Genomic DNA, 10522 nt, shown 5'->3' with positions numbered 1-10522 from the left:
TTAAAGTTACAGACAGTTTTAAAAGAACTTTTCAAAAGAGAAATGAAAACGCCCGACAAAAAAAATGTTCGTAAAACATTACTGTAAACAATTATTTGTCGGTCGTTTTCGTTTCTCCTTTGAAAAATTCTTTTAAAACTGCCTGTAACTTTAGAATTACCATGAAAAAAATAAAAACAGTTTTGTTATAAAACCTATGTATAATCTTTCCATTTTTGTCGAAAAAAAAAAAAAAATTTTTTTTTTTTCAAAATTCAATTCTTGGAGAGTTTGTTCTTTAGCTGGTTAACTTACCTTTTCTTAAATTTTCGATTCACATTAACGTTACATGTTGTGTAAAATATTTTGCTACAGAAAAACTAATAACCTTGTAAGTCTCAAGTAACAAGACTACATTTATGCTCTTTTCAAATTAAAGAGTTATAGCACAGTCCTGCATGTAAGTTTAATTTCCAAAACGGTAATAAATGAAACCAACTTGGAAAATTCAAAATTGGATACTTCAGTAATTTATCTAAATGGAGAGAAAGTAGAAAACCGATCGAAATTAAAATTTTCAAGGTTACAGCTCGCAAGATCAATAGTATCACTGGATTTTATAATTCAATTCTATTTCTTACATTTTCTCTTAAATTAGGATTTTTGATCTAATAAGTGATAAACAATTACAAAAATAATTAAATAATACTGCTTTCATTTCTTTAACTTATCCAAAAAGAATTTAATTTAACTTTAGAGAGTGAAGAAAAGTTCCGACGTTCATTTGACGGAAATTAATAATACGCGACAGATTTGCAATTTTTCGAAAAATAGGCCTGAGAAAATTAATCAATAACGGAGATTAGAAAAACAAATTAAATAAAAATAGTTTGGATAAGTCAATAAATGAATTCAAATTACAAAAAAGTTAAATGTGGAAATATTTTTTAATGTATCATCATGGATCCACATTTCTAAAATTTGTTAATACTATTCAGTGGCAAAACATTTTAAAAAAATAAAAATAATAAAGCAAGAACCATTTTTTATACGTTAATTGATTCATAATAAAAATAATAGAATGGTAATTATTTTGTTTAATAAATAAATATTGTATTATTTAAAATAATTATGACATGTTTCAGTTAATATGATCATTATCAAAGTGTCTTCAATACGCTTAATGCGTACAAAATGGTCAGCAAATACTAATGGGTCTGTCAAAAACATAAATTTGACTTACCTCGGAACGGAACTGATATAAATTCCTCAAACAAGTCAATCACACATCCTGATTTCTTTCTATTATGACACTAAAATCTGGAACATAGTAACTAAATATGTCTTAAAAAGGGATTAAAATTTATACAGAAACGAAATGCATAAAAAGCGTAGATGACTAGAGATTCTTAATAATAAAGACATCGTACGCGATGGAAGATCTACAAATCGTTGGGTAGGGCTATTTGTACGAAAAACAAAACATCAAGTTCCAAAAGTAATCTATTCTTATCTTTGGAGCATAGTAACAGACCTAAAAAATTTACCGATCTGAATGTGGAGGAGGCAAAAGTAGCGTGACCGACTCGCTTAAGTAGATGTATTTCATAGTTTTCCAGAACGGTTTCAACAAATGACAGTGTTATAATTTACGGTTTTCCAACACAACACAGTACTTTCGAAAACATAAATTTGCAGGAGAGAGATATTTGTAAATATACAAAAATAAATTAATTAAAGTTTTGTAAGTAATTCTAAGTTTACTGAGATACAAAGTTGCGTTAGAGTATCCTCGAAATGTTTCAAAGGGAAAATAAAAAATAATAAAATCAAAATTTAAAATAATAATATATTAGAGTTAAAAAAAAATCAATCAATGCGTATAAAAAATAATTTCAATTCACTGGAACGTGAAGGGAACAATAAAAAAAGGATGGGGGAAGATTTTAAGGAATATTTACGGTGTTCATGTATGTAAAAAGGTACTGCAGTTGCTAACAATTTTACTTTTTAACATTGTTTTTAACATTTTTTTTTTCTTTTCAATAAATAATTAAACACAATAAATTAAAAAAATAAAAACAATTTTTTTTTATTAAAAAAAAAATGAATGCCATTTTTTCATATCTAATTACAATAATTAAAAAGTAAAATTTTTTTAATATCTTTTTTGTATTTTAGATTTTATCTTTTTTTTTTAATTTGTTATAAAACTTATCTTTTATTCGATCTCCTTCTGGATGATTTCTTTTTGGATTTTTTGGTTGACGGAATATTTGTTGAAGTATTATTATTACTATTACTACTTTCATTAAGCCATGGTAAACTAAATTCACTGAAAACAAAAAAAAATTAAAAAATTATTATAATAGCCTAACAGTTGTTGCTGGGAAAATTTTTACTGTTGTTGGCTACACATGATATGGTAAGCTCAAATACAGTGAAACTTGGTTAAGTGAGAAACCTCAATAACTGGAACTCATGCTGAGATCCCAACACTTTGGCACTGAATTACCTCTGTTAGTGGGACTAAGCAAACGTTTATATTTGGGATTTGTTGAATCCCAAATGACAGCGAATGAATTTTACATTCACTAACCTCTGTAACTGGGAACTGAAATAACATCGTTTTATTTGTTTACTTACTTGTTCTTACGGATGTTTATTTAAAAATGCCGAAACGAAGGCTCAAATCGTTATCAGTACGTAAAAGTAGGAAGACACAATGAAGTCTGTGTCAAATTTAATGTTTAAAATTTAAAAAATTTAATCACATTGTTCTGAAGGATAAGGAAACGTTTATTAGAATATTTTCAACTTGAACAGTGTTTGCAAACATGGGTCAAGCTACTTCGTAAAAAAAAAAAACGTTCCGGTAAGTGGACCAATGATTAAAGAAAAGGCACAAGATTACGCGATATTCATAATTTTTGTAGCAGCAATGGCTGATTGGAAGGGTTTAAAAAACGGTATAGTTTCAAAGCAATTTGTGGAGAAAGTAACGCTGTTGATGTTAACAAATGCCCTCTATTAATGGAATCCTCTAAAAATGAAACAGATATTTATTTAAACCTAGATATCTGAGACACTGGGTAAGTGGAATACCTCTATGGGTGAGACAAATTTGCAGGCCCCTTGATAACTCATTTAACCAAGTCACTGTATATACTTAGAATCTTTCGATCTGCTCTACGATATTCACTTTATCAACGTACAAAAACATTTAATGATATATTATATTGTCACTTCTAGAGGGATGGTCATAAATAATAGTAAAAGGAATCTATTTGAAATTTATTAAGTTTTATGACTTTTTCAGATTAATTAGAACAGTTTGCATACCTAGGAGTAAACTGAGCAATTGGAACGCCAAAAGCTGTAACAGGTAGGTGCTCTGTAATTTCTATGTATTTAATATCATCAAGGCTAGGCCACAATGAATTCGGTGGTTCTGATATGTGATCATCGGTACGCCCTCCAGATCCAACCCTTTCTTGCCGCTGTTTCAGTTTTTCAATATGTCGTTGTTCTCGTATTCGTTGAACATCCCATCTATAATAAATAAAAGAAAATGATTAGAATTATTATTATTATTAGATTATTTGTGATTTTACTAAATTCTCAGAATTTTCTAAAACGTTTGGCTGTCTGTCGCGTAAATGAATCATTATGCTTTGCGATAAAGCGCTGAATGAAGTGTTGTAATTTTAAGTTAAAAAATTTATTAAATAAAATATTTACCGTTTCCGCCTTCTTTCGTCATTTTCTAACCGCAAATGTCTTTTATTAAATACATCATCATCTAAATTTTCTGTACCTTCCATTGAATAACAACTAGTAAATACTTTTATCCTCCAACTTGGAACCTAAAATGTTCAATTTATCATTTATTAATATTATTATCACAGGAAATTATGATGAAAAAATTTATAAAAGTGTTTCGGAAACTTACTTCTAAATTTGTTGTTGTTGACGCACTATCTAACGGACTATCCTTATCCTCGGAAGGACTAAAGCTTGATGACCCCATTTGTGTACAGTACATTTGTTCAGTGGTTAAAATAGTATCACGTTTAACGAAGGAAACTGAAATTGAAACAAACATTAATTATTGCAAAAAATAAATTGTAATGGGTAAATGGGAGCAACAAATTAATGTCGTAATCAAAATTTAGTGCATTTGAAACTCAGGAGTAAAGGTGAATACAGTGCAACCTCGATATAACAAATCGGAAGGGAACAAGTAAATATTCATTATATCAATTAATTCGTTTGTTATTATAACAAATTTAGGTTTGTTATAATAGGTTAGGTTGGTCTAAAATTTATTATAGGTAATTAATGATTACTTATAACATCTTGATTGATAAAGAACATCTTTTAAATTTCTGAGCCATTGCAACTTGAATCTTGCCAAGAACAATAACAAAATTGCCAAGAACAATAGTACCAAGCAGCTGTGTTTACATTATTTTCCATCAAACAACAATGATTGTTAACAAAAAAACGTGTCGGAACCTGTCGCGACATGAATCACATACTAAGGGATTATGGGTGAAATAATGGTGGGAACGTTATATAAAGATTTTGGGTTGACAAAATTCGTTAATTAGAGATATTTACATTTTTTTTTAAGTTGAAAATTTGTTATAAAGACGTTGTTCGCAAAAAATGTTCGCAATGTAAAGGTATATTTTACATTGACACTTATAGACAATTCAAGGGAATTACGAAGAATTTGTTAAATCGGGGAAGTCATTATATTGAGTTCCGTTATATTAAGGTTTCACTGTAGTATAAAATTTTCAAAAAATCTAATTACCTTTGGATTTTTTACAATCATTTGATGAGTTATTTGATAACATTGAATTTCCACTACACAGCCGTTTTCGTTTAGCATTTATTCTATTTTTCCTATGCCTACTACGTCGATTATCACCAGGTTTCATTGACGATGATGCTTCTACGTTACTATTTTCATTATTAATTTGTGGTTGTGATGTTTGAGATTGCTGTTGTTGTTGCTCTGATTGTTGCTGTTGTTCGCCTGTTTTTGATGAACGTTTCGATAAGACAGGTTTAGAAAGTTCTTCTCGTAATTTTGATAAAGCGTTTCCTATTTATATAAAATCGAATTAATATTATTCAATTGTTAATTTCACTTGTTTTCCAGAATTCTCTGGAACTATTCTCCGCGGGTATAATATATGGCAGATATAAACTCCTGAAGGAATGTTCTATATGTTTTTGAACATTTACCCTAATTTTTAATCGAAAAATAAGTATTCTGATTTTTAAGAGAAATTTTTAATTAGTTAAGGAATTTTTCACTAAAAGGGGATTAATTAAAAAATCTTATACAGAATTTTTAAGTTGACATATGCTTGAAACTAGACAAATTTAATCGAGGAAAATACTACAATCGAAAAATATTAGTTTCAAAAGAAACCTTATACCGGCATCGAATTCGATCGAAGTTTTCAGATTCAATTAAAACCTCACTCTAATTTACAACTGAAAAAACAATAGTTTAGACATTAATAGCAATAAATCTAGCTTTCTGGGCGTTTGTTCATTCAATTTAAACAAAAAGGTCTTTATAGAAAAACAAACCCCTTTTATTGGATTTATTGAAAATATTTTTTCGAAGTGTGCCTCGATTTCGCAGAAACAATTATACGAAATAACAATTTTGGGAAAAATTTTCAGCCCGTTTTTCCCTAAGCTGCGGATAAAATGTTTCGAACAAAAATATGTTACTTTTTTAGTCAATAACAATTTTCTAATTTAAAGTGTTCGTCTATCGATTACCAGTTATGGAGTTATGGTGAGCTTGAAAACCTATGTCAAGTTTAATGTTTGTGCAAGATGTGCGCCTACACACCCACTATTTTTCGCTTGAAACATTTTTACCGATTAAAGTTATTATTCAAGTTTCAATCAACTTTAAAAAAATGCCCTGTATTTTTACTTCGGTTAAATTAATTTCATACCTGAGCATGGTGGACTACGATTTCTATTAATTAAACTCCTAGATTTATAACATTTAACAGGTTTCTCAATCATTCCTCCGCCATCCGATGAATTATTACGTTTGACACGCATTTCGGTAACCATATTTTCGTGATCAACTGGTTCTGGCTCTTCCTCTGAATGTTCTGAATGTTGACTAACAATATCTTCTTCTAATTCCTCGTCTAAATCTTCGTCGTCCTCAACAACTTTATTATTATCCTGTGATTCACCACTATCGTTATGTACAAGATTATTGTGCGGTAAATGTATATCTAATAATTTAATATCACTTTTTGTATCTTCACAAATATTTTCGGTATAAATATTATCTGTATACAATGTATTCTTTTCTTTATGTTGTGATACGATTTCTTTCGTACCCTGGTGATGGTGATTTTCGTTCTTGAATACTTCAACTTTGTTATTGGAATGTATGTTACTATTATTTGTTATATGATTTATAACCCTCCTTTCCATACGATCTAAACGCTGTTTAAGCTGAAAAACAAAACAAAATTTTTTTTTAAATATTGTTGAGTGGGTTTTTAGGGAGGCAACTAAAAATGATAAAAATTGAATATAATTTATTAATTTATTTAAAATCATTGTCATTTTTGTTTATCCGACTACAAAGACCTTTTATAACACCGATATCTTTAGTTAAATTTGACGAAATCAGAAAAAGTTATAAGAAATTTAAAAAATCCATAGCTGAATTTAGTACATATTACAAAATCTTCAGTTTGTTCTGAAACGATATTTGACCACCTTTTTTATACATTTTTTTCAAAGGTGTCAGAAGTTTTATCTTATAATTAAAGTTGCCGTACCTAGAAATATAGTACTAGATTTTTTCAAAAATCGAATTGATATAAATTGGCTATATGAATTTGAATTTCTACACTAGTCGAAGATAAAGACAGAGGCTCATGGCATGAGCACAGGCCAGAAGGGACATATTTCATTAACCATATTTAATCTTTAAGTAACAAAGGGTGCACAATCGGAATCCTGTCTTTTGCGCCAAATACTTTAGCTTTTAATCATTTCAAAAATGATTAAAACAGAAGCTTTTAATCATTTCAAAAATGCTAGTAAACCTTTTACAGACTAAATATCATCACAATCAAAGGGATAAGTGGAAACAAATTTGAGTAATTTTACGTCAAGTTGGAGAAATTAGAAAAATTCACAATTATCGGGAAATTAAAGATACTACACACAAATATCTTTTATCTAAATATAGTCGGCGCGATAGCGCCCTCTTTTTAAGTGACTTACTATTGGAGAGTCGACCAAACTTTCTCTCTACGACTTTTTACGAAAGTATTGTGTTTTTAAATGGGCATGATAACATCATATTTTAGCTATCAGTCTAAAAAACCAAAGCAGCAGATTTGTCGGATACTATGGCGACTTGATAACATTAATAAATATTAAACAATTCAGCAAAAGTGAACTATATATGTATTGAAAAACAAAAATACTTAAGTATGACATGTTCGAGGTGGTAGGCAAGCTCATCGGTATAATTAATTACCATGGCATGGTTAATTTTCTCCATAATTATTTCGACTACAATATTGGGAACTTAGTACAGCAAATTAATTGAATCTCGAAAAATATGAATTGTAAAAACTCTTGGCATCTTAAAATCTTTCATGTTAAATCAAAGACCATTGAACCTTGTATTCATTCAAGTCTTGTATTTTTATAGGAGTTTGTGAGCAAATGTACGTTTTTTACTTAGTTTTTAAGTTCTATTGCAAGTTTTTATTCATGAAGGTCAAAATTTGTTTGTAGTTTAAATAAATTATTCGTATATTGAACAATGTATTAATGCGTTTTGTATATTATTTTATAAATTTTTCTGTTGCTTATGGCTGTATATCCCCTATCGTTAGCAGACTTTAAAAAATTGTTTATTTATCTAACAGTCTATATATTCCAGAATTGTATTGTAATTTTCAATCTTTTAATCAAAAGAAATAGAAAGTTTATAATTTCCGCGCCAAATTTTAAATTTGTATCTTGCTAAGAATTTGGTTATGGTTACCATAACTTATTTCTTTCGTTTTTCTACGATATACTTCTTCACAATCATTTATTATTTGGTTTTTTAATTATTATTATACGTGGTGTTTTTAAAAATTCTTCTAGAATTTCGGAAAATGCTAACTAAATATTTTTAAACAGAAAAATACCTACAAATACATATACATACAAAGCCAATATCGATTGATAAGTGTAAATACGACTATTTACAATAGTTATGACTTAAAAAAATTGAATTTTTTTCTGCAATTGAATACTAAAACAAACTTTTTTATTGATACCAGCTTTTTTTGATGGCTAAAAACTTTGTTAACAGTAGCTTACCATACATTTACGCATTAATTAAAAGATTTAATTACAAACTTACAAAATTTTAAATGATTTAACATAAAATTACATTTTCTTAATAGATACACATAAAATTTACAAAATTAAATAGAAAAAATAATTAAAATATCATTAAAAGTATGATTTTTTGAGTATACAAACTTTTGAAATCAAAATAATGCTAAATTTACAAAATCAACCGTCTTACTGACAGTAAACAAACATAACCTCTAAATTCATTGAATTCACACTAACAAGTTTAAAACAAAAAATAAACATCAAATGAATGATTATAAATTATCTAAATTACCATTTCATTTTCACGTTTTAACGATCTAATTTGTTTATCTTTATTAATTAATTGTTCACTTTGCTGTTGTATTAAATCTAAATGCACTAATAAAAGTTCTTTTAAATGCTTAACCTCACTTTCACCGGTGGTCGTACAATTATTCGTTAATTCACTATTATCACTATTACATGCATACATATGATCAAATGGAAAATTTAATAAACTTTCTTTTTCATCAACACAATCAATTTCATTTGCAATATCTAAATTTTCACTAGAAAATGTTAATTTTTCACTATTATGCATCAAATCTGTACACTGTTCGGTCATTTTCGTCTTGTATCGGTTAACAGCGTTTATAATAAAATCGTTCGATGAAAATGCCGTTTTTGACATAATAATAATGCAAATAATAAATAATCAATTTTTAAGATTTACATCAGCGAATATTTATGTTTTTCGATTTTGTTTGATGATTTTTATTTATTTTTCATTTAAAATTGTATATTTATCACAGGATTATGTTTTAAGGAGTTTTTTAAATGACTGAATCTCTAATTTTTATATTACAAATAAAATATAATACTCTTTTTGATTTGTTTTTCGTAATAAGACCTTTAAATTTTCCACTAGGCAAAATTGTTTTTATTCATAAAGTTAATAATGATTTTATTTTAAGTTACGGTTTTTCCTTTTAAATTACATATCACAAAATAATTCTCAATTATGTTTCAAATACAAGTATTTTAGATTTTCAATTTGTATTGAAAATTTTTAACATCAATTTCTTTATGTAATGTACAATAAATTAACACCACAAACAATTATATGCTCCATAATCGGTTTACGTTTTTTATTAATTTTTACACTGAAGATTTTTGTAACAATTTTTTGTTACAAAGAAAACATGTTTAAGGTTAAGTTTGTATGTGTTATTTTTAGACTGATTTAATAAAGGTGGCGTTTAGCTATTTACGCCATACATTTGAAAAAAAAATCCTTTTTCCATAATATTTAAGAAAATTCAATTAAAAACGATGGTAGATTAATTAAAATGCATGTAATTAATTAAATTATTTTAAAGATTATTATCTAATTATTGTCAATTTAAATTTATTATTATTATAAATTTTGATAAAAATCTTTAACAATACAGGTACAGTGTGTTTGTTTATTATTGATCAATTCAAAAATAAGATGGGCTATGAGTGATGTTTGAAAATATCCCAAAAACTATAAAGTTTGGGTACAAATTTCGAATAATTTAGGATAAAGAAGTAAAACTAATTTTTTAAAACTACGTTTACTGCAATTGTTAATTAAAAGTATATAAAAGGATCATGCACTAATTCTATTAAAAAATACATTCAAATTTAGTCAATGATTATTATTAAGTCAAATTTAACTTAGGCTTTTTTTGCACATTTTTACGAGAGAAGCATTATTTCTTATGACCACAATTTTCGTTTGAATTTCGGTTAAGTCTACCCTTACTAATATCTCAAAATTAGTGAGATTTTGATATTTTGAACGAAATATGAATGACACGATTTTTAGAGGTACCCTTTCTTTAATTATTGCCCATTTTTTCTAAATTCAAAATCTAAATGGAGTTACTTCCATCTTTATTCTATAAAAAATTACAAACAAAAGAATATGGAAAGAATCTTCTCATTATACCCTTTGCGTCATATGCCATACTTCTGCCATGCCGATCTTTCATCTCATTCTATTATTTATTTGAATGATTTGCCACCCTTTCCACACATGTTAAAAAGGAAATCATTGTTTAAAAAATTAAAATGATATCGTATGATTTTAGGGTGTTTATACGAACTAACCCGCGTCAAGGAA

General features: G+C 27.5%; 1 protein-coding gene across 2 annotated transcripts; it reads right to left on the bottom strand.

Annotated features, from left to right (window-relative positions):
* Nucleotides 1-2181: 2181 nt before the first annotated feature.
* On the bottom strand, nucleotides 2182-9056 carry LOC123292505 (male-specific lethal 1 homolog). Of its 2 annotated transcripts, none has more exons than XM_044873214.1 (7): nucleotides 8687-9056; nucleotides 5973-6492; nucleotides 4802-5095; nucleotides 3932-4065; nucleotides 3721-3845; nucleotides 3322-3531; nucleotides 2182-2314 (listed from the first exon to the last, which is right to left on the bottom strand). In XM_044873214.1, the coding sequence occupies exons 1-7, from the start codon at nucleotides 8996-8998 to the stop codon at nucleotides 2194-2196; spliced, it is 1716 nt and encodes a 571-aa protein (XP_044729149.1). In that variant the 5' UTR covers nucleotides 8999-9056; the 3' UTR covers nucleotides 2182-2193. The 2 variants fall into 2 exon arrangements, with proteins under 2 accessions (XP_044729149.1, XP_044729150.1); XM_044873215.1 differs by lacking the exon at nucleotides 8687-9056 and adding an exon at nucleotides 8417-8457.
* Nucleotides 9057-10522: the final 1466 nt, after the last annotated feature.

The sequence above is a fragment of the Chrysoperla carnea genome, chromosome 2 (genome assembly GCF_905475395.1).
Source record: "Chrysoperla carnea chromosome 2, inChrCarn1.1, whole genome shotgun sequence".
NCBI classification, from domain to species: Eukaryota; Metazoa; Arthropoda; class Insecta; order Neuroptera; family Chrysopidae; genus Chrysoperla; species Chrysoperla carnea.
The sequence above is the reverse complement of the archived record's forward strand: the minus strand, read 5'-3'. Positions and strand labels throughout refer to the sequence as shown.

Coding starts and splice junctions, on each gene's coding strand:
- LOC123292505 (XM_044873214.1), bottom strand. CDS start 8,998: ATGACCGAACAGTGTACAGATTTGATGCATAATAGTGAAAAATTAACA. Junction 4,066..4,801: donor TGATTGTAAAAAATCCAAAG/GTAATTAGATTT, acceptor TTTCAATTTCAG/TTTCCTTCGTTAAACGTGAT. Junction 2,315..3,321: donor ATTGCTCAGTTTACTCCTAG/GTATGCAAACTG, acceptor TTTTGTTTTCAG/TGAATTTAGTTTACCATGGC.